The 23515-nt window shown below is 40.6% G+C and overlaps 1 protein-coding gene across 1 annotated transcript in view; it reads left to right on the forward strand.

The window, feature by feature from the left end:
• Positions 1-23515, forward strand: part of LOC124875918 (protocadherin Fat 3) — a 131868-nt gene that overhangs the window by 68400 nt on the left and 39953 nt on the right. The window contains exons 27-40 of the mRNA XM_047378341.1: positions 1370-1822; positions 2008-2142; positions 2243-2636; positions 3680-3876; positions 11959-12112; positions 12211-12444; positions 13742-13920; positions 18342-18555; positions 18712-18926; positions 19020-19157; positions 19675-19818; positions 19895-20092; positions 21336-21613; positions 21717-22279. Coding sequence (XP_047234297.1) covers positions 1370-1822; positions 2008-2142; positions 2243-2636; positions 3680-3876; positions 11959-12112; positions 12211-12444; positions 13742-13920; positions 18342-18555; positions 18712-18926; positions 19020-19157; positions 19675-19818; positions 19895-20092; positions 21336-21613; positions 21717-22279 — 3496 coding nt within the window. The remainder of the gene's footprint in view (positions 1-1369; positions 1823-2007; positions 2143-2242; positions 2637-3679; positions 3877-11958; positions 12113-12210; positions 12445-13741; positions 13921-18341; positions 18556-18711; positions 18927-19019; positions 19158-19674; positions 19819-19894; positions 20093-21335; positions 21614-21716; positions 22280-23515) is intronic.

A 23515-nucleotide genomic window follows, 5' to 3' on the forward strand; every position in this document is an offset into this window, starting at 1 on the left:
CTATTGTAACATGGGAGTATGTCCAACACTTTAAGAGCTCTGAATTTGCAGTGTAGCTGTTTCTATTTAGATACACTATATTGCCAAAATTATTCACTCACCCATCCAAATAATTGAAATCAGGTGATCCATTCACTTCCATGTCCATCAGTGTATAAAATCAAGCACCAAGGTATGCAGACTGTTTCTACAAACATTTAAGAAAGAATGGGTCACTCTCAGGAGCTCAATGAATTCCAGCATGGTACTGTGATGGATGCCACCGGTGGAACAAGTCCAGTTGTAAAATTTCCTTGCTCCTAAATATACCAACATCAATTATCAGTGGTATTTTAAGAAAGTGAGAGCGATTAAGATCAGTAACTCAGGCACGAAGTAGTAGGCCATGTAAACTGACAGAGTGGGGGCAGCGGATGCTGATACGCATAATGTGCAGAGGTCGCCAAGTTTCTGCAGTCAGTCGCTACAGACCTCCAGACATCATGTGGCCTTGATATTAGCTGAAGAACAGTGCATAGAGAGTTTAATGGAATGGGTTTCCATGACTAATCAGCTGCATTCAAGCAATACATCACCAAGTGCAATGCAAAGTTTTGAATGCAGTGGTGTAAAGCACACAACCATTGGACTCTAGAGCAGTGCAGGCGCATTCTCTGTAGTGACGAATTGCACTTCTCCATCTGGTAATCTTATGGACTGTTCTGTGTTTGCTGGTTGCCCGTAGAACAATACGTGTCTCACTGTACGCCAAGTTTAAAGTTTGGTGGAGGGGGGTTATGCTGTGGGGTTGTTTTACAGGAGCTGGGCTTGGCCCCTTAGTTTGAGTGAAAGGAACTCTGAATGCTTCAGCATGCCAAGAGATTTTGGACAATTTTATGCTCCCAACTTTGTGGGAACAGTTTGGAGATGGCCCCTTCCTCTTCCAACATGACTGCACCAGTGCACAAAGCAAAGTCCATTAAGACATGGATGAGAGAGTTTGGTGTGGATGAGCATGACTGTCCTGCACAGAGCCGTGATCTCAACCTGATAGTACACTTTTGGGATTAATTAGAGTGAAGGCTGAGCCAGGCCATCTTGTCCAACATCAGTCTATGACCTCACAAATGTGCTCCAGGAAGAATGGTCAAAAATTCCCATGAACACGCTCCTAAAACTTGTGGACAGCCTTTGCAGAACAATTGAAGCTGTTACAGCTGCATATGGTAGTGCAACATCACATTGAATTTAAGATTAAGAAAGGGATGTCTCTTAAGCTCATATGAGAGTCAATTGGCAATATAGTGTATATATTTAGTACATTTTATGTCTTCTAAAGAAGAGTTATCATTGTCTTTTAGGTTGTAATTTATGTTTTGTGGTTGCACAGGTGGAGCCAGACAGTGGTTGGATGATGACTAAAAGTGCTGTTGACCACCTTCAAGGAACTGTCCTGTCTTTCTTCGTCAAAGCCACAGACTGCGGCTCTGCTCCCAAGCACTCCTTGGTGTCAGCCTTCATTCAAGTCGTCCCCCCAGATTCATTTATCCCCTCGTTCAGCCAGCCTCAGTATTCATTCACCATCCCTGAGAACACTGCAGTGGGAACAGTGCTGGGCTCTGTGTACATAGGTCCTGGTCAGACAGGATTCTTCACTGCTGTTCCCGGAGAGACAACCGACAGCAACCTGGGGGCAACCTTCCAAGTGGAAAAAGAAACAGGTCTCATTCGTTTGCTGAACCCATTAGACTATGAGGAGGTCAGCAGCTTCAGGTTTAAGGTTGCAACAACAGCAAGAAAAGACTTGATCGAGACCGTTTCAACTGTAGACCTAGAAGTAAAGGTCTGTGATGAAACCCATTAAGAAGATCCATCCATCCATCATCCATCCATCCATCCATCCATCCATCCATCCATCCAACATCCATTCATCCGTCCGTCCGTCCGTTTTGCTCTCCGTTGTATGATCTTTTAATGAATAATTTACATTTTTCAAGACTTAATTATAGACGATTTGTCTCTCTACAGATCCTTGATGTGAATGACAACAAGCCAGTGTTTGAAACCAATACATATGTAGCAACAGTGATGGAAGGAATGCCATCAGGGACAAGAGTAATTCAAGTGCGTGCTCTTGATCCAGACTGGGGCTCTAATGGACAGGTATGTGAAAACCAAGTTCAACTTTAATTGAGATATCTGTATCAGTTTAAAAAATTGCACTTACATTAAATAGTAGTGAATGTATCTTTGTAAACTGCAGGTAACTTACAGCCTTGGGCTACTGCTCACCTACAATCCGGACCTAACAAAGGACACTTTGTCCCTCGCTGGCCCAGTCACCACCAGTTCTATTTTTGCCATTGATAGTAAAACAGGCTGGATCACCACAGTGGCTCAGATCGACCATGAGGCCTGCTCGAGTTACAGCTTTGAAGTAGTGGCCTCCGATCTTGCTGAGTCACAGCCTCTTTCCTCCACCACTGTGGTAACCATCACCGTTTTGGACGTTAATGACAACCCGCCAAGGTCCGAGAGGGAGTTTTACAGAGGTGCCGTGAAGGAGAGTGACCCGCTCGGTGAAGTTGTGGCTGTTCTGAGAACCAAAGACCTAGATGGCACCGATCAAAACCGCCTTGTTAGCTTTTACATCACAGGTGACCATAATAAGGTCAAAAAATGTTGTGTAGCTTAAACTCCATAAATATTTTCTCTTTCATTAAATAGCATTAAATTTCATTTAATTCAATTTATGTTAAATTATGGCTATTTCTGGCATTTCATTAAAAAATTATTCAACGCAGAAATCTTTTATTAAAAAAACATAAAACTAAATTTTTTGCTTTAAAATGTTTTTGTGACAAATGATACAAACTATGTAGGTTCAAAACTAAACATACTGTATATGCCGGAAAATTCAAAAATTCACAATCTTGTTTCAATATTGAGTTTGCATGTCTGCTAATTCGGAAACTAGATCTAGAGGATGATTTGTTTCTAAAATAGGGCTACCAATCAAAATGTTTGCCCACATTTAAATCAGGTACTTTTTGTGAGGTCAGCCTGATAAATTAGTAAATTTATTTTCCTAATCAAATAAGTTGTCTAATGGTGTTTAAAATCAAGCTTATTTTTAAAATTCAAAATCAAAACTTATGATTATAGAATGCAGAAGTTAAATAACAGAACTAAAAAACAAACTGTAAAGAAGATTCTTCTGTATTTCCCTATTTAAGTGAGGCGTGCTTGACTGTTGCACTGAGGATGAGGTGGACCAGGGAGGGGTGAAGGTGGGGAGGAGCAGTTGGGGAACAAGCACACAACCAGCACTCTAATTTCAGCTCTCTCAAGTGGTTATCATAGTTTTGAGTGATGCCTCGTCAGGTCAGAACCAAGAGTCCTTTGTTAATTAAAATAATAACACCACAATATAGCATTTTTCTATAGCTCTCTGATCAGTTCATTGTATCTACTGAATTTTTGGCTAGAGTAAGTGCACAACTGTGATCTGATCCAAAGAAAGGTGCAACTTGCTAACATATTTTGAACATGTGTCTGCATGCATTTAGTGCAATCTGCATTGTGAATCCAGTACAGAAATAAAGCAAATAGCAGGAGAAAACTAGCAAGAATATTTAGACTGTATCACATCTGTCTTTACTTTTGAATGATTGTTAACTCTTATGTGTGTTATGTCCAGGGGGAAATCAGCGAGGAGTGTTTGGCCTCACTCTGGTGCAGGGGGAGTGGAAGGTTTATGTCAGTGGTCTGCTGGATCGTGAGCAGCAAGACTGGTATTTGCTCAACATCACAGCCAGTGATGGCCTGTATGTCGCTCATACAGCAGTGGAGGTAACCGTGATAGATGCCAATGACAACAGTCCCATCTGCAGCCAGGTTCGACTTAAAGAAATATGTAATATGTGCAATATATTGATGTGAAAAGCAAGTAAATGTAACTGTGATCTATGTTGGTTGCGATATAATTTTACATTTTCTTATCTTAAAAGGATTTTGATACAAACTATTTGATTGTTGCTAGAGAATACAGCTTCTTTGTTAAACTTGATTGAATAGCAGAGGGTCTCTACACAGTCTGGAAATGTCTGTTATCCATCCATCCAATGTGGGTCCAGCGTGTGCGGCCTGCCATCTGTCTGGCCTGCTCTTTGGTTTTGTTTTCTACTATTTTAAGTTTTGGCTGTGGTTGCTCTCTTGGCCAGACCAATCGCCAGACCCGTTTAGACATCATACATCACCATGAGTCTTTTTTTTAAGCGGAAATCCAAGGACAATGCCTCCAACTCACTTCCAACTAGGCACACATCTTCCTCCATTCCGCGGAACAGGCGCCCATGGATCTGGGGAAAACAAGGTGGTGTTTTGTTCCAGTTTAAGGCTTTCTGGAGGTCATCTGGAGAGGATCCTGTACTTTTTGGGAGTTGTTTTTCTTATGTTTGCTGCCTGTGGCTCCTGGAGCAGCGGTGGAACAAGTGCACCTACCTGAGGCAGCCTAGCCTACCTGCAGGTGCTGGCAGCTTAAACGCGGTGTGGAGCTTGCCAACCTCGACCACTGAGTCTGGCCTCATCCACTGCCAAGGAGGAATCTGTTGTTAATGCTAGATCTCATGCGAACGAGACCATAATTCTGAAGGACTTTTTTACTTAACGAGAGTTGGATTTTATGTTCCTGACCGAGACTTGGCTTCAAGCTGGGAACTTTCTCCTCTGATTTGCTGCTTCTTCAGAGCCCCTCCAACATCAGATAAAGGTGGAAGAGTTGCTATCATGTTCAGATCCTGTTTTCCTTGTAAACATCTTCTAGCGTACAGCTTTTTCAGCTTCGAAGACCACTTAATTTTATGGAAATGTGATTCTCCAGCGTTGTGTCTATTGATATTACCTCAGGCATCCATCTATTTTGCAAGATGGCGCCACAGATGGCTGTATACAAATGGCTGCACATCACCTCTGTGAAACTCCTGAAGTTGGCAGATGACACCACTGTTGTTGGTCTGATCTGAGACAATGACGAGTCTGCATATAAACAGAAGGTGGTCCACTGGTGTGGTCAGAACCACCTGGAGGTTAACCTACTGAAGACTGTGGAGGTGCCAGTTGACTTCCAGAGAACACATCACATTTTTTTGCAGGATGGACCCGCATAGTATACTTATCAGTCAGCAAACATATTATGTGACATATTTGAATTTCTAAAGTAGTTTAAAGTTGCAGTTTCATTACTGATAATTCCTCTTTTGGCAAATTTTAATGCAGGCTTGGCTCAGAAACCCAAAGTGTTAAATCATGCAAAAATTACAATATTCATAGCTTTGTTTAAAAATTAAAGGGGTGCTGTATTAGAAAATGGAATTTACTCATTTAAAATATATATGTGCTTTGTTTCACAGTACATTAAAGTACTGACTCAATCTGAGTTTATTAAGGCAAACTGAGTAAATGAACATAGTAAATGGTAACATTGAGACATTAAATCACAAATAATAAATTCATTTAAGCTTTTTGTGCTACCTTGGCAACTCTAAATCTAACAAACAGGCTGTAATTCTGTTATAAAATCAGATTTTTGTGAGGCATATCATTGCAAAGTTGCAATATAACTGGATGAGATTGTTTTGGGAGCATCTTCCTCTGTTTTTTTAATTTTCAGCAGCTCTTCAATTTCAGAAAATTAAAAGAATAATTAAGTCATCAAGAATTTTCTTTGAATTACTCCCCATCTCCCTCTTGTCTTCTAGTAGTCTTTCTGTTGTCTTGTAAGGCAAACATATGTGCATACAGAGCATTTAGTCTGTCATTAAAACTTACAAGCATAAAAACATTAAGGATTAGACTGTATCTTATAAATGTGTTGTTTATGTATATTACTTAAATTTGTGTGAGTTTCTGCTTGTAAATGTTGTAAAAAATTGTCATATTTTATTAGGAGTAGTAAGAAATGCAAATTATCTTAAAATAAAATATCATGAATCTCTGCATTTATATTTATCTGGTTACCAATGTTTCCATTGGGTATGACATTATATATTATCATTTATTTGGTTGATAAAACACCAACAAATAATGACAAATTTAATTAATTAAGAATCACAGTTTAGAGTGCCTGCTTGAAAGGCTATGCATCTCTGGTCAGTGGTTTACAATCTTTTAATAGAGTTGAAGTCTGACCTTTGGGAATGCCATTTCAGAAGATATTGTTATTCTGCTTTTCCCATTCTAAAAAACAGCTTTAATCTCTGTTTGAGATCATTTCCCATTGGTTTGAGGTCAAGGTGAAGAACCTGGAGGTTATCCTCCTTTGTTAAGCCACTAATTTCATATAAGACAGCAGAACCACTGGGAGTAAAGCAGCTCTTAATCCACGCTGGTTAAACTGTGGACAGACATGCTGGAAATCCCGGTTTGTAGTACGGTTAACCATTGTCCAAATTTTCTGAACATCCTACTCAATTTCTTTTAAACTTAGGGTGACGGTTAAATCGTTGAAACGTTTACAAAAATGGGCGTTCCAACAAGAAAATCATCCCAAACACACGTCAAAACTTGATTTAGAACGGATAAAGTGTTCCAGCAATAAGCTTTCACAAAAGCTCTCCCAAAGCCCTAACCTCCACTTGACTGAACATTTGTGGATTATGCTCAAAAGCCAGGTATGTACCAGGAAACTGACCAATACAAATCCAGTCTACCAATGCTGCCAAGAACAGTGCTGAAATATCTTGCAACAATTATGCCAGAAGTACTTTGAGATCTATGAAAAACCTGTGGTCGAGTGGCCACTTGCAGCAGGACATTTATCCAAATATTAGTGCAGGTATGTATATATTTGACCCTTTGTGGATTTGAATAAATCCACACAATATTCAATGTTGCAAACCCAATTCTTGCTTAAAAAATTTTTTTTTGTTGTATTTTGCATAATTCCACCCTGCAAAATGAATATATCATTAAAAGCCAAATTAATTTGTGAAACATGCTAATGATGAGTGTTCAAACACCTCACTGCTACACATGTGACAGAAAAGAATGTAATCATCAAATGACACTGTTGCTCTATCAATCTTTAAGGTAGTGGATGTCCTATTCTCTCTTAACACTAGAACTCCCAGGGCCGTCAATTTGACGGTTTTGAAAGTTTGACATGCCATAACTCTGGTTTATTAAAACTCTTATCTTCCTGACTTTTTCTAAACCTGTGTCTTGTGTATTCCTATGTCTCTATTTAAAAAAAAATAACAAAGTAAATAAAAGATCTAAGTATTTCTACCTGTAACTACCACAGCCGCCATTTTGACGGCCCTGTTATTTACATCGATATTTTTTCACCCGCGTCTGAGTATACGCGTGAGCGTTGCCTAGCAACCGCCACTCTAGAAAGGCAGTCTGAGAAGGAGATTGTTGGCATCCTACAAATGGCTTCTAGAAGGATATTTTCTGCTCAAGAGGCGTTGGAAATGCTTCAAAAATTACATGATTGTGATTCTGGGGTCGAGAGGGATTCTGACGGCTCTTGGTCAGCATTCAGTTCCAGTGGCAGCGGGTCAGAGAGTGAGCCTCTCCCGGCAAAAAAACACAAGTCGTCCCATTTGCAGGAGGTTGTGGCGCATTATTTCAAAGTAGTAAAAGACTAGCCTATGTAACAATTTTATCATTTTAGGCTATAGTTTACAGATTAGTAAAATAATAATATATAAACTACAGCAACAGTGCCACAATCAGAATCCGAATCAGAATCAGCTTTATTGCCAAGTTCGTACATACAAACAAGGAATTCGACTCCGGTACACTTTGCTCTTTTGTTCTGTTTTTGCATTACAGAATATACAAATTTACAATGTACAATGTACAATATACACATATCTAATAGAAAAGGTGCATTTGCAACATCTGTATGCTGTTGTTCTGTACTCTATTGAATGTTCATCAGAGAAACAGCCTGGGGAAAGAAACTGTCTTTGTGGCGGCTGGTTTTAGTGAACAGTGCTCTGTAGCGGCGGCCTGAAGGTAAAACTCTAAACAGTTTATGTGCAGGGTGTGTGGGGTCTGCAGAGATTATGGCAGCTCTTTTCTTGACCCTAGACCTGTATAAGTCCTGGATGGAGGGAAGGTCAGCCCTGATTATTCTCTCTGCATTCCTGATTATTTGTTGCAGTCTGGACCTGTCCTGTTTTGTGGATGAGCCAAACCACACTGAGATGGATGAAGACAGGACAGACTGAATGATGGCAGTGTAGAAGATGACCAGCAGCTCCTGTGGAAGGTTGAACTTCTTGAGTTGCCTCAGGAAGTACAGTCTCTGCTGGGCCTTCTTTCGAACAGTGTCTATGTGTGAAGACCATCTCAGGTCCTCAGAGATGGTGGTTCCTAAGAACCTGAAGTGGTCCACGGCCGATACAGTGTTGTTGAGGATGGTGAGGGGGGTGTATGGGGGTGGTGTTCTCCGAAGGTCCACCACCATTTCCACAGTCTTGAGTGGGTTCAGTTCAAGGTAGTACTGACCGCACCACTGTACCAGCCGATCCACCTGCTGTCTGTATGCAGACTCATCACCGTCCTGGATCAGTCCAATGACAGTGGTGTCGTCTGCAAACTTAAGGAGCTTCACGGACGAGTCCGATGAGGTGCAGTCATTTGTGTACAGAGAGAAGAGGAGTGGGGATAGAACACACCCCTGGGGGGCACCAGTACTTATTGATCTGGATCGGGAGAAGATGCTCCCCAGTCTCACCTGCTGCTGTCGTTCCGTCAGGAAGCTGTTGATCAACTGACAGGTGGAGGCTGGGACGTTGAGCTGGGTGAGCTTCTGGTGGAGGATGTCTGGTATGATAGTGTTGAAGGCCGAGCTGAAGTCTACAAACAGGATCCTGGCGTACGTCCCTGGGTGGTCGAGGTGTTGCAGGATGAAGTGTAGACCTAAGTTGACAGCATCATCTGCCGACCTGTTTGCTCGGTAAGCAAATTGCAGGGGTTCCAGCAGGGGGCCTGTGATGTCTTTCAGGTGCTTCAACACCAGCCGCTCAAAGGATTTCATGACCACAGACGTCAGGGCTACAGGCCTGTAGTCATTTAATCCTAGGATGGTGGGTTTCCTGGGAACCGGGATGATGGTGGATCGTTTGAGGCAGGAGGGGACCTCACACTTCTCCAGTGACTTGTTGAAGGTCCTTGTGAAGATCGGAGCAAGTTGATGTGCGCAGGCTTTCAGACATGATGGGGAGACATTATCAGGTCCTCCAGCTTTCTTTGTTTTCATGCGCTGAAAGAGCCTGTTTACCTCTTCCTCGGAGATCTTTAGTGCAGGCAGAGGATCTGAAGGTAGGGGGTTGGTTGTTTTACGGATCAAATTTGTTCCTGAATGGGATGTGGAGGGGATGATTTGAGGTGTGAATGGCTTCTTGTCATGTCTGCAGTAGAAGCCATTCAGACGGTTAGCCAGGAGACGACTCTGTTCAGGATGGGTGGGGGGGCTCTTGTAGGCAGTCAGGTTTCTCAGACCAGTCCATACAGCTGAAGCATCACCAGTAGAAAGGCTGTTCTTAAGCTTCTCACTGTAGCTTCTCTTGGCTGCTTTGGTCTCTTTTGTTAGTTTGTTCCTGGCCTGCTTGTACCGCGCCCAATCTCCACTGCTGTGAGCTTCTTCCTTTTCCCTGCGCAGATTCCTGAGGTGTGGAGTAAACCATGGCTTATTGTTCCCAAAGGTGCAGAAGGTCTTGGTCTGCACACACATGTCCTCACAGAAACTGATGTATGATGTCACCACATCAGTTAGTTGGTTTAAGTCAGTGGGTGAGGTTTTAAAAACAGTCCAGTCTGTGCATTCAAAGCAGGCCTGTAGCATCTGCTTTGATTCCTCAGTCCACTTCTTAACAGTGTGAACCTTGAGTTTGGAAGCTCTTAGTCTCTGTCTGTAGGTTGGGATGAGGTGGATTAGATAAAGAAAAACCCAGAGCAGCCCTGGTAACAGCATGATATGAGTCCTTTAAAACTGTGTAACAATGGTCCAGTGTATTTTTGTCTCTGGTGGGACACTTAATATGCTGTCTGTATTTGGGGAGTTCATTGGAGAGGTTTGCTCTGTTAAAATCTCCCAGTATTATGATGAAAGAGTCCGTGTATTTTTTCTCCAGGTCTGTAATCAGCTCAGCGAGATGTTTTTCAGCGGCAGAAGTGCAGCCATGCGGTGGAAAACATGAGCCAATTATTATAAACGAGGAAAACTCTCTCGGTGAATAAAACGGTTTACAGATTATGGAAAATGACTCCAGATCAGGACTACATGTTTTTCCCAGCACTTTTACGTCTCTGCACCAACCTTCATTTATATAAAAGCAGATTCCGCCTCCTCGCCTCTTCCCCGATAGCTCCGCGCTGCGATCCGCTCTGAACAGCTGGAAGTCCGGCATCAGCAGTGCGCGGTCCGGGATGTTTTCACTCAGCCATGTCTCGGTGAAGCAGAGAACCGCTGATCCGCGGAGGTCCGTGTTTTCACCGGTGAGAAGAAGCAGCTCGTCCATCTTGTTGTTGAGAGAGCGGACATTTGCCAGGTGGATTGAAGGCAGTGGTGTGCGAAGTCCTCTTTTGCGGAGCTTTACCAGCGCGCCAGCACGCTTTCCCCTCCTCCGTTTTCGGCCAGAATCCCATATAGAGCCGCAGCTCCGTGAACCTCGGATCAATGAAAGATGGTGAAAAAACCCAAGAGAGGACTCTCTGATGTTGAGAAGTTCCTCTTTACTGAATGAGACCACAGGATTGTGGCCCGACACCACAGAACTGTGGCTCAAAAAACATAAAAACACACAAAATACAAAAACAAAGAGAGCGAAGCTCCGAGGCTGCCATTGTCGGCGCCATCTTGAGTCCAATCAGCGCAGGTTCAGAGACAGGGAGATGAGGCAGGTGCCTAGTGCCCAGCTATAAACCCAGCAATCCAGCTCACTGGCAGGAGAGAAACTACAAATCAAGACACTGATAATGGAAAAAGAAATAAACAATAAGTTAAGTCATAGATATAGTAGCCCAGTAACAACAATCTATTCTGCGCTTTACAGCGTTTTCATCGCAAGACGAGCGCACACCTGGGAAGGAGGAGGAAATAGTAAAGGATGGCGCTGTGTGGACAGTGGTAGGAGAGGAAGAAAGTAGACGAAGGCGTCAGAGCAGAATGCGTTGACAGAGCGACAGATACTAGATGCCCAGACCGCGTTCCTCTACTTGGTGGATGCCGACATGCTCATCCACGTTCAGGGCTGCGCCGTGGCTGAGGCCCGCAGAGTTTTAGAAGGTGATTCCTCCTGGGACATGAGTGTGGATGAGCTGAAGGCATTTTTAGCACTAGTTTATGTCTGTGAAGTGAAAGGGGGGCGTAACATGGAGCTGTCCAGCTTTTGGTCAGATTAGTAAAGCTTTTTTTAAAAATGAACCCACTACTCTGTATTACTTTTCAGTACTATTAATAAATAATAATAACACATAATAGGTTTTGATCAAATACTATTAAAACTTTTAGCATTCTGACCAATGTAATGCGATGACATCATCACCGCCCTCTCATCCAGAATGCCCGCCGTCAAATTGACGGGCTTGGGAGTTCAAGTAGTGTTAGAATTCTGGGAGTCCTAGTGTTAATGAGATAACTTAATTAATCAACTATTTGTTGTTGTCATTGCTAAGGATAGCTTTTAATCAAAAGGAGAAAAAAATACAGACATAAAGCACAGTGTACAGTACAGAGATGTTACCCTGTGTGTAAGGGACACTTCTTTTCCAGAGGCAATTATTGACTGGAATGAATGCTGGGTCAGGAAAGGATTCTTAACTTTGTAGAACTTGTTCTAACAGCAGGTATAATGGAGGCAATGCCAAAACAGTCAAATGTGATTTTTTTATAAAGACATGTATTTTGTTTAAAATATGGTCATCTGTTCTGATATGGTTGTATATTCTTATGCACTGTCCTAGGCTGTGTATGGCGCCTCTTTTCCTGAGGACATTCCAATTAACAAGGGCATTCTGACGGTTGGTGCAACAGATGCTGACTCAGGTTCCAGTGCTGAGATCCAGTATTCACTATTTGGCATTGGCGTGGAAGATTTCTATATGGATGCCAACACTGGTACATTCTATTTTTTATCATTTAATTTGTTCATGGTAAAAGCAACAAATACTCAGTTAAGTAGTTAAAGCTCTAACATATTCCCTTCATGTTTCAAGGTGAATTACGCACCGCCACCATGATGGACAGAGAAACAACACCCTCCTACAAACTCATTGCTCAGGCTACTGACGGGGGAGGATTGTTCTGCCGGTCTGAAATTTCTCTCAAAGTGTTTGATGTGAATGACAATGCCCCCTCGTTCTCGACAACTCATTACCTGGCGAGTGTGTATGAGAGTGCCTCCCCCAAGGCCTTACTTACTCGGCTGCAAGCTAGTGACCCTGATGAAGGTAAACCAGTTAGAGGCTTAATGTTTCCTCCAGTCATACATTAAATTCAGAATAAAGCCACTGAGTAATCATGATGAGGTTGTCTTTTAAAAGCACACATATTGTATGAACTATTGTAAATAGTGCGTCGTAAAGACGTAACCCATGGACTGTTTTTCACATTACAACAGTGAAACTGAATGTATTCTAGCTGGATTTTACGTTTTAGACCAACACAAAGTAGTGTGTTATTGTAAGATGAAAAATAAGGAAAACAACATTTAAAGTAGAACTTTTAAAAGTAATAATCTTGAAAGTGTGTTCTGCATTTGTATTCAGCCTTCTTTACTTTGATGGCCCTAAATAAAATTCAGTGTAATTAGCTTCCTTCAGAAATCTCTTAGTAAATAGGGTCCAGCTGTGTGTGTCTTAAGCTAGGTGTAAATACAACTGTTCTACCAGGGCCTCGGAGGAATGTGAGAGAAGTTGAAAAAGATCTCACAGAGCTCTGTTCAATCCATCATCTGAAAATGGAAAGAATATGAAAAACCTACCAAGACATAGCTATACACCTAAACTGACAGGCCAGGCAAGGAGAGCATTAATCAGAAAGCCAAGGGCACTTGGTAACTTTGGAGGAGCTGCAGAGATCCACAGCTCTGGTGGGAGAATCTGTTTAAAAGACAGCTATCGGTCATAGACTTCATAAATCTGGCCTCTATAAAACAGTTGCAAGAATAACACCATTATTGGCAGTAACCTATAAGAGGTTCTGTTTTGGTTTGCGCCGAGTCATTTAGGGAGCATAGCAAACATGGGACAAAAGAGGCTCTGATCAAATGAGACCAAGCATATACTTTTTGGCCTATGTGCAAAATGCTGTGTCTGGGAGGGAAACTAACACTGCACAGCACTCTGAACACACCACCCCGATGAAAACAAATGGTGGTGGCAGCATTTTGATGTGACCAAGAAAATGTTTTGAGACTTGACAACTCCATTTTAAACATTGCTAGTCTAATCTGATTAAGTTTAACTATTTTGCCAAATTGTGGATTTAATTTCAGTCTCTAGACAAGCAAACTAGTGAAATGCTACATGACTTTCTGCAGTCACTGCAACAAAGGTGTTGCTACAAAGTGTTGCTGCAGGAGGACCTAATGTAAATGCCCCCCACATTTTATAGATTTTTATCGGTAAAATTTGATAAACCATTTATCATTTTTCTTCCACTTCACAATTACGTTATTATGAACAAGTTCAAAATGTATGAATATTTTTGCAGCGCATTGCAACTGACAGTTTGTACCCCATATAGGTCTTAACCGTACAGTTGTATATTCTCTGGTGGATTCATTCGATGGGATATTTTCCATTGATCCTGTTACTGGAATAGTGATCCTGGAGAAATTCCTGGACAGAGAGAGCCGAGACTCCTATCGTGTCCGTGTTCAGGCTACTGATCGGGTTGGTCAACAGGGGGCACTATCCTCACAGGTTAGTGACAAGTTGATTTTTTCTTGCTTTAACACACAGCAGTGAAAGCTTGGTTAAATTAGTGTATGAAAGTGTAGTACCAAGAAAGTCCGTTGGGTTTTGGGACATTTTCCTTGTAATCTGACAATCTTAACTGTCCATCATTGTTAAATAACTACACAAAAGGCTTGAGGTGTAAATTGTTTCTGGCACTACTAAATTTTCCTACATAAATAACCCACCTCTACTCTTCTGTTTATCCTGTTAGCCTAACTGTCGGCAGAGTTACAAAAGATACCTATAAGGTCAAATAGGTGTCTCCTGATCCTGATACAGAATATATTTACAATAATATTATTTTATGTTTGTATAATTGCATCATAATATAAAAGATAGATTATTTAATATTTCTATTGTGATTATAAGGTAAAAAAAACAATGTATTTCAAAACTTAAAATTAATAATAGTTTTATCTACCGTACATTATTATGTTGAAGGTAAAATGATCATAAAAATATGATGAAATATGAAGCAGTAACTAAAGCCAATTTTGTGGTAGCCATGTCTGAGTGTACGATGTTATCACAATTCTGTGGATGCACACCACCATATCTGTTCCTACTACAGTTTGGATTAGCTGCAGCAATGCTTTTAGAACGTATACACAATGTTGTGATGTGATGAAGGGAGCGATGGTACATCCTGTATGTCTGTTCCAATGCGTGAATAAATTAATACATGCATATGCCAATGAGTGAAACCATTTTGTTTACTAGAGAGATTAGTTGAAGAACAGGGTAGATTTTAATTAAGATAAGGTATTATTACAGTTTTCAGTGGCCGGGACAGGAAAGATGAGGAAGGTGACAGTAACAGTGACAGAGGCAAAGTAGGAAAACTGAAATAGTTTTTATACTTCTACTGAGTAGGTTTGTTTTTCTGAGGTCCTTATGGGTTGCTAAAATCCCAGACATAAACTGAAATGAAACTATTACTTTGGCAAACGTTAGAGTTGCACAATATATCCAATCACAAATGTCATTGCAAGAGACTATAAGGATGCAATATTGGTTGGGATAATATATTGCTTGTGCCATGCATGCAAATTCTGCATGCCAAATGTATGAATACATTTTGCTTGTTGGATAGACTTTCACTGCCCTCAAACCAAAACTGGATGTGTATGTTTAGTAGCTGATATCGTGAAGCTCACAAAGAGTGGAGGAGGCATTGTGGTGAAGGAACAGTAGAAAGCGTCAAGAAGATGTGGAGTCTTGCAATATTCAACAAAAGTATCGCAATTACATGTTTGCCTGGTATCATTCGCCATAGTACAAGCGATATGCTCAAAACAGACTTTTTTATGTTCTCAGGTTAACTGAAGAGTTCTAAAGTATCTAAAACCTTAGTTCATATAAATATAAATGAACATATAAATGAATGCAGCTACTTTAATGATACTGAGGTGTTTAGACTTGGTTTTATATAGTAACAGCAACATTTTGTACATTTTTTATTACATCTTTTTATGGGACAACACTGAAGATATCACATGTTATTAAAGTCTAAATTGCTGGAAACAAAGTGAGTACACCTCTAAGTGAAAATGTCCAACCTGTACCCAAAGGGTCAACATTTTGTGTGACCACCATTATTTTCCAACACTGCTTCGACACACTTCAGCATAGGGCTTACTAGAGCATCATAGGTTGCCACTGGAATCCTCTTCCACTCCCCTATGACGACATCACGGAACTGGTGGATGTTAGAGACCTTGTGCTCCTCCAACTTCTATTTGAGGATGACCCACACATGATCTATAGGGTTTGTGGTAGTTATGTTGGAATACTGCCCTTGCGGTCCAGTTTCTGATGGGAGGGGATCGTGCTCTGCTTCACAGCACATCATATCGAATGCTCAAGATGAATGCACAAGATGGGTTTTAATGTTGGATTATCTCTGGATTTTAAAATCAATAAAAATATTTTTGGAGGGGCTTTCAAAAAGAAGTGTCATGAGTTGAGTAATTTTAGATAGACCAAGGCGCAAACTTTCGGAACTCAGTAGACAAAAGGACACAGAGAAAGACTCCAGCAACAAGGAAACAGAAAACAGAAACTTAAATACAAACAAGATGAAACCTAAATCAGGTGAGTATAACTAACAGAAAACACAAAACAGGTGTGGATCATGAGTGTTACACCTGTCAACACTGTGATGGTACCCCCCATATAGTGGACCTTTTTACTTTTTGTAGAATTGTCGCATTGAATAAAGGGGATTGGATGATAAAGAAAGAAGAATCACTGCAAATTATTCCACTTCACTTGAAATCAGCTAGACAGTTTAAATTTGATTGTTCCAACTGCACAATGATCCCAAACTTACATTAAGACTGGCTTTGGAATAGATAAAGCATTAAGCTTCATCCCAAAGTCTTGACCTCAATCTTTGTTAGAGAAAAAAAAAAGAAAATTGTTGAATATGCTTAAAACCCAGGTCCATGCCAGAAAACCAACCAGTTTAAGACACTTCTACCAATTGCTAACCAGCAATATGCCAGAGTCATTTTGGCAGTGACTAGAAGTTTGTTGTCAATGTGCAACTTGCTGAAGGACATCTAACCTAACTTTAGCGGCAGTGCCTTAAAAACGGTGAATATCATGACAAAGATCAATATTTTTTGTCACTCAGTTTAGAAAGTAAAACTCATTTATTATTGAGATTCATTGCAAATAGTGAACTATTCCAGTAAACTATTATTCCTTGTAATTGTAATGATAATGGCTTACAGATAATGAAAAACCAAAATTAGGTGTCTCAGAAAATTACAATATTACATAAGATCAGTTAAAAGGGGATATTTTAAACAGAAATGTCAGGCTTCTGAAGAGTATGTTAATTTCTATGCACTCAATACTAAATTGGGCCTCCTTTTGCATGAATTGCCTCATCAGTGCGGCGGGCACGTAGACGATCAGCCTGAGACACTGCTTACTAGTAAAAGTTGTTTTTATAACAACCTTTGGATCAACTGCATTGCTGGGTGTTGTGTCTCTTATCTTCCTCTTGACAATACTCCATAGATTCTCTGTGGGGTTCAGGTCAATCAAACACATTAACATCATGGTCATTAAAGCAGCTTTTGCTACCTTTGGGAGTGTGGTCAGGTGCCATGTCCTGCTTGAATATGAAATTAGCATCTCCATAAAGCTTGTCAACAGAAGAAGGCATGAAGTGCTCTAATATTTACTAGTAGAGGACTGCGTTACCGGCGACTTCAACAAACACAGTGGATCAACACCAGCAGATGACACGGCATCCCAAATCATCACTGACTGTAAAAACCTGACTTCACATTGACTTCAAATTCCACACAGGACTTCAGGCAGTGTGGATTCTGTGCCTCTTCTATCCTCCTCCAGAGTCTGGGACCTTGATTTCCAAATGAAATGCAAACTTCCCTTTCATCTGAAAAGATGAACCACTGAGCAACAGTCCAGTCTCTGGTTTAGGAGTGGCTTGACACAAGGAATGCAACATTTGTAACCCAAGTGTAGGACTTGTCTCAGTGTAGTGGCTCTTGATGCGCTGACTTCATAATCAGTCCATTCTTCATATAGCACCCCCATGTTCTTAAATGGATTGTTGCTGATGCATCTTTCCTACCACACTATTTCTTTTCACTCATCTTTTTATGAATATACTTAAATACAACACTCTGCGAACAACCAGCTTCTTTAGCAATTACCTTTTGTGGTTTACCCTCTTTGTGGAAGGGGTCAATGAATATTGTATTGTTCTGTAATCTGGACAACTGTGGAGTCAGCAGTCTTCGCCATGACTGTATAGCCGACTTAAGAGACCGTTTAGAAGTTCAGGAAACCTTTGCAGATTTTTGATTTAATGAGCTGATTAGGGTGTGACACCATGAGTTTCCAATATTTAACTTTTTCACAATGCTCTTTTTTTTCAATTTTCTGATACACTGAACTTAAGCTTTTCAGTATCTGTAAGCCATAACCATCAAAATATTATGGATTAAACACTTAAAATATTTCACCGTATGTGTTATGAATCTATATAAAACATGAAAATCATTTCTGAAATGAATGAAACAAAAAACTATTGAAATTGTTCACCTTATTCTAATTTTTTTTAGATGTACCTGTATATGTGCACCTGTGTGTATAATATTGATCCTGTGTGGATTAGTAAAAATTTAAATCCGCATGAAGTTTAAACTTGTGCATCCAATTGCAATATTTTGTTGTACGATTTTACCCATATTTATTTATTTATTTATTTATTTATCATGACCTTTTTATTTAAATGTTTCATGATTAAAATTGTTTTACTGTTGCCTCATTTGTTTCTGTTTTGTTTTTTAACTGGTGCACATTACAGTTTCCAATTTAAATGTCTGTTCTTTGTTGCTCAGGTTGATTTGACTATTTTGGTCCTGGATGTGAATGACAATGCTCCAGTTTTCCAGAGGAGAGACTATGCTGTTACTGTCCCTGAGGATGTCGCCATGGGAACCGAGGTGCTGCGCATTTTGGCAACGAGCGCTGACATTGGACCCAATGCTGAGATTACTTACAGCATCAGGTCGGGCAACGAGTTGGGAAAGTTCAGCATCGACAGAAAACTGGGTAAGCAGATGTGGCTTGTGTTACTCGGAAAATTAAATGAAGGATATGGTCAAATATGCTCTTTGAATGAAAGTAATCATATTTTAGTTAGCATTAATTACGTAAAAAAAAAAAAACATCTTGATTTAAGTGATTTATTTAATTGTGTATGTTTAGGCTCAATTTCAGTGGCTGATGACTTGGACTTTGAGGTATGTAAGGACTACTACATCACTGTCGAGGCCTGGGACAATGGAAATCCTCCACTTAGCACTGCTACGATGATTGTCATTGAACTCATGGATGTCAACGACAATGCTCCAATGTTTGATCAGGACATCTACAACGTTCTGATCAGCGAGGATGCATCTATTGGGCAGACAGTTACCAGGGTAACACTTACTCCATACTTGTTTTCTACACTTATTTATCTTCTTTTTCTGTGTTTTTAGTGACATCTATTTTAATGAATACATGTTGTGAAGGTGTTTGCAGAGGATCTTGACAGCCAAGTGAACGGACGAATTACCTACTCAATTCTGAAAGGTGATCGAACCAACCACTTCTGGATTGATCCTGTGACAGGATTGCTTAAAGTCAATAAGAGACTTGACAGAGAAGTAGTAAGAGCTTTTCTTAATATGCAGCAATTTCGTGGCACCTGTAGATGTACACAAAGCCTTAAAATAAATGTCTTATTAACCAAACATAATTTGACACAAAAAAAATGACAAAATCAGTAATGCCCTAACTATAGATTCCAATAAACTAAATGTAATTGAAGACTTTTTATTATACTTTCAGTCCATTTACCATTTAAGCTTTACTTCACAGTGATGATCAGTGTCTTGGAGCTTTTTTAAATAATACATGATGTTCTGTTTCTCTGGATTAACAAATATAAGACACAGAAGCCAATTAGCCTTAGGCACTCTTCTTAATTGGAAAAACTGGAATACATACCACATAAGTCAGACAGCATGTAGGCATAGCATGTAGGCATCTCAAAGTCTCATTACCAACCAATAAATATGGAGCATACAGTATTTTGTATACAATAAATCAGAACTTTCTGGTTACTAAGCACAAGCTTAAGAACAACAAAAATACCCATCTCTTATCTTTCTGTTCATCCTTTAGGTATCTAGGTACACTTTATCTGTACAGGCGTTTGACAGTGGCTCTCCTGCCATGTCCTCCACCGTCGCTGTTAACATTGACATCTCTGATGTTAACGACAACCCCCCCATCTTCACTCCTCCCAACTCCACAGCCATTATACAGGTAATTATGTGTGTGTGTGTCCTTTGTGTAGGTCTTTGTTGCTTTGACACTCAAACTTATCATTCTGTATTTTCAGCTCAACCAGGCCACTGGCACCACCCTGCTGACATTGTCAGTCAGTGATAAAGACTCCCCTAGAAATGGTGCTCCGTTTGTGTTTCGCATAGTGGCAGGAAATGAAGGTAGCTTCTTCCGTTTGGACCAGACTGGATCTCTAAAGTCCAACCGTGTGTTTGGTCCTGAAGCACCCAGAGAATTCATACTTGAAATTCAGGTAAGGGCTGGACATGACACTTGTCGCTGATTTTTTTTTTTTAGATTGAGGTTTTTCAAGAAATAGTCTTGATAACCATGAAAGACTTAAAACTCATTTTGGACATATAAGGTTAATTTTTTTTTAAAAGATACATTTAAAACTGAGAGTTTATAATTTCTTTTAATGTCTTAATTTCACATACACGAAGATTGCTAACGGGGGAAGGCCAAAAATGATATATATAGCTTTGAAACATTTGGTTTGTTCCCAACATATGAGTTAATAAGAGGCACTCATGTGGATGGATGGATTTTAAAACAACAACTGAAACACATTCACCCCTTCCACCAATGCGGTTAGGAGCCTGTTCCGGTTCTCGAACGTGATTTCAAACTGGTGACGGGTGTTTTCACCAACGAATAGAGGTTCCAAAGGGCGAACTGTGGTTCAGTTTGGGTACCGCAGAATACTTGGTTCTTGATAACGTCACCCCTGGGCGGACAATAGAAGCAGCAAGTACGGCAGCGAAGACAGAGAATGTACCATATAAATATTATATATATGTTTGCAAAAACACACTAAACATGCATTTCTGTTACACTCGGGGATGGATCTCTTTTTCCTTATTATCTGTAGTTTATGGATGCTCTAATTTTGCATTAAAAGGCACACGTGCAGCTAGCTCCGCTGTGTCGTTACCATGATTCCCCCCCCCCCCTGCGCTGTGTAACGCCCACTGTTGGTGACTCATGCTTGGTTCCCAAAACTGGTGGAAACTGGTGGTGCTCAACCAAGCACCAAAGTTCGAAGGCAAGAACTAAGAAAAATAAACCTAACTCAGTTAAACCAGTTTTGTCTGGAGGAAAGTGCTAAAATTCCAGGAAACCATTGTGAAAAGCTTGTGGAAGGATAACCTTGCTAACTACTGTGTCAAAACATTTGACCCACGTTATACAGTTTAAAACGATTTTTCTGGTTGTTAACGTAATCCTAACTGACCTAAAACGGGAAACATTTAGTGATTTCACATCAGACAACATGAATAAAAGATAATGTGTCTTTTTAAACATTGTATGTAAATATGTTGTTTCAACTGTAGATTGAATTAGGTGTTGGTGGGTAATCTGATTAATTTTATCACATTCTCAGCTACCATTAACATTAGAAATTCAACGAGATTCTACCCTAAATAGTTCCTACATACCTCTGTACATAGTTTCTTACTTCATTACTGGTTTGATGTATTATTTTGGTGTCATAGGCAAGTGACTCGGGTAAGCCGAGTCTTACCTCTTCTTCCTGGGTTTTTCTGAGAGTCATCGGTAACAGTCAGTACAAGCCTGTTGTATCCCCCCTGGAGATCTACATAGTCATGTCAACGGATACTTTTCCGGGAGGTCAGATCGGCCAGATCTATGCCACAGACCGTGACCCCAATGATGTCCTGTCATTTACCCATAAGCCTCAGCCAAAGAGCATGTTTAAGATCAACAGACAAGATGGCAGCATTGTTGCTCTGCCAGGCTTGGAACCCGGGAGGTACGTGCACATTCCCCAAACTTAACAATTCCCACAGGCAAACGTTTGCTCTAGTAAAACCTTTTTAATTCGAAAATGCATTATGTGTTCTTTTGTTTTTCAGATACCAGATGAATGCAACAGTCAGTGATGGGCGATTTGGTGTCATAGCTGACGTGTCAGTCCATGTTGAACAGGTTACAGATGTTTTGCTGCGTAGCGCCCTTACCTTGCGTTTGAGCTCAATCTCATGGGAGGAATTGCTAGGACGGTACCTGAACCAGATTAAAATAACTTTACGGGCAATAGCTGGCTGGAAATGGTTACCAGGGCAGCCAGATCCTCTTCACATACTTGGCCTGCAGCCAGTAACAGGGACATCGGACATCAATCTGGTCCTGGCAGTGGAGAGGCCCGAGACGTTAGGCAGTGGCCGGATGGAGGGGTTCTACTCTAAGCAGGAGTTGGCAGGAAAGCTGGAGGAAGCAGCAGCACGGGGTCAGATGCGAGGTGCCCTCGCTGGAACAGCTTTGGTCGGCAGCACCTGTTCTGGGAAGTTGGATTGTGGGGACCGGGTGTGTAAAAACATACTGGTGATGGAGGGTGGTTTGCCTGTTACCTACAACACAGAAAGGATCAGCTTGGTATTGCCGAGGTTTGGACGCACAGAGACCTGCACCTGCCCAGGTAAGCAAATTCACATATTTATCTTTTTTGTGGTAATACAAATGTACACTCACTGTCCATATTATTAGGCACACCTTGCAAGTACGAGGTTGGGCACCCTTTTGCCTTCAGACTTTCCTTTATTCTTTGTGTCATAGAATTAGCAAGGGGTCTGTAACATTCCTCAGAGATTTTGGTCCATATTGACAAAATAGCATCGTGCAGTCTGTGCAGATCTGTCAGTTCCAAAATCCACTATGCAAATCTCCCAGTCCCCAACATCAATGTGCTCTGGTTACTCTGGAGGCTGTTGGATTACAGTGAGCTTATTGTCATGTTCAAGAATGCAGTATAAAATGATTTGAGCTTTGTTACACAGTGCATTATCCTGATGGAAGACCTGGGATAGACATGGTCAGCAATAATCCTGAGATAGACTGTGGTGTTTAAACAATGTTGAATTGGTACTAAGGAACCCAAAGTGTACCACGGAAATATATACCAAATTATTACATCACCACTATTAGCCCAAATTGCTGAAACAGGACAAGATGGAGCTCTAAATTTCCTAAGTTTCCTCTAAAATCTTCTGTTTGTCTGAGCTAAAATTGAGACTCATCGGACCAGGTAACATCATTCTAATCTTTCAGTGTCTAGTTTTGGTGAGCCTGTGTGATTTATTGCTTCAGTTTCCTGTTCTTAGCTGTCAGGAGCACCACCTGATGTGCTCTACTGTCTTCTGCTGCTGTTGCCCATCTGCTATAACGTTTGATGTATTGTGTGTTCAGAGATGGTATTCCGCATTATTTTTTAAATTAGTGGTTATTTTGAATACTGTTGCTTTTCTATCATCTCAAACCAGTTTATCAATGTTTTGTTGACCTCTGAGACCAGCAAAGCTTTTTCTTTCACACAGTTGCTGCCTTCTGAAAAGTGTTTGCATTTTTTTGGACCAATTTGTTTAAATGTGACAGATGGTTGTGTGTGAAAATCCCATTGGGTCAACAATTTCTGTAATACCCAAACCACAACACTGGCACCAATAACCATGCCACTTTCAGACTGACTTAAACCCTTTTCCCTCCCCATACTGATGCTCGGTTTGAACAGGTTATGTTCACCACATCTGAATAACATCATACATTGATTTGATGCCATATAATTGGCTGAGGGGCTATTTGTAATTGAATTGCAATTGAATTTGTGTTCTTGATAAATTTATTGACTCATTTAGTTTCTTGTAGTCATGTATATTTT

Source organism: Girardinichthys multiradiatus, chromosome 11, assembly GCF_021462225.1.
Source record: "Girardinichthys multiradiatus isolate DD_20200921_A chromosome 11, DD_fGirMul_XY1, whole genome shotgun sequence".
Lineage (NCBI taxonomy): Eukaryota > Metazoa > Chordata > Actinopteri > Cyprinodontiformes > Goodeidae > Girardinichthys > Girardinichthys multiradiatus.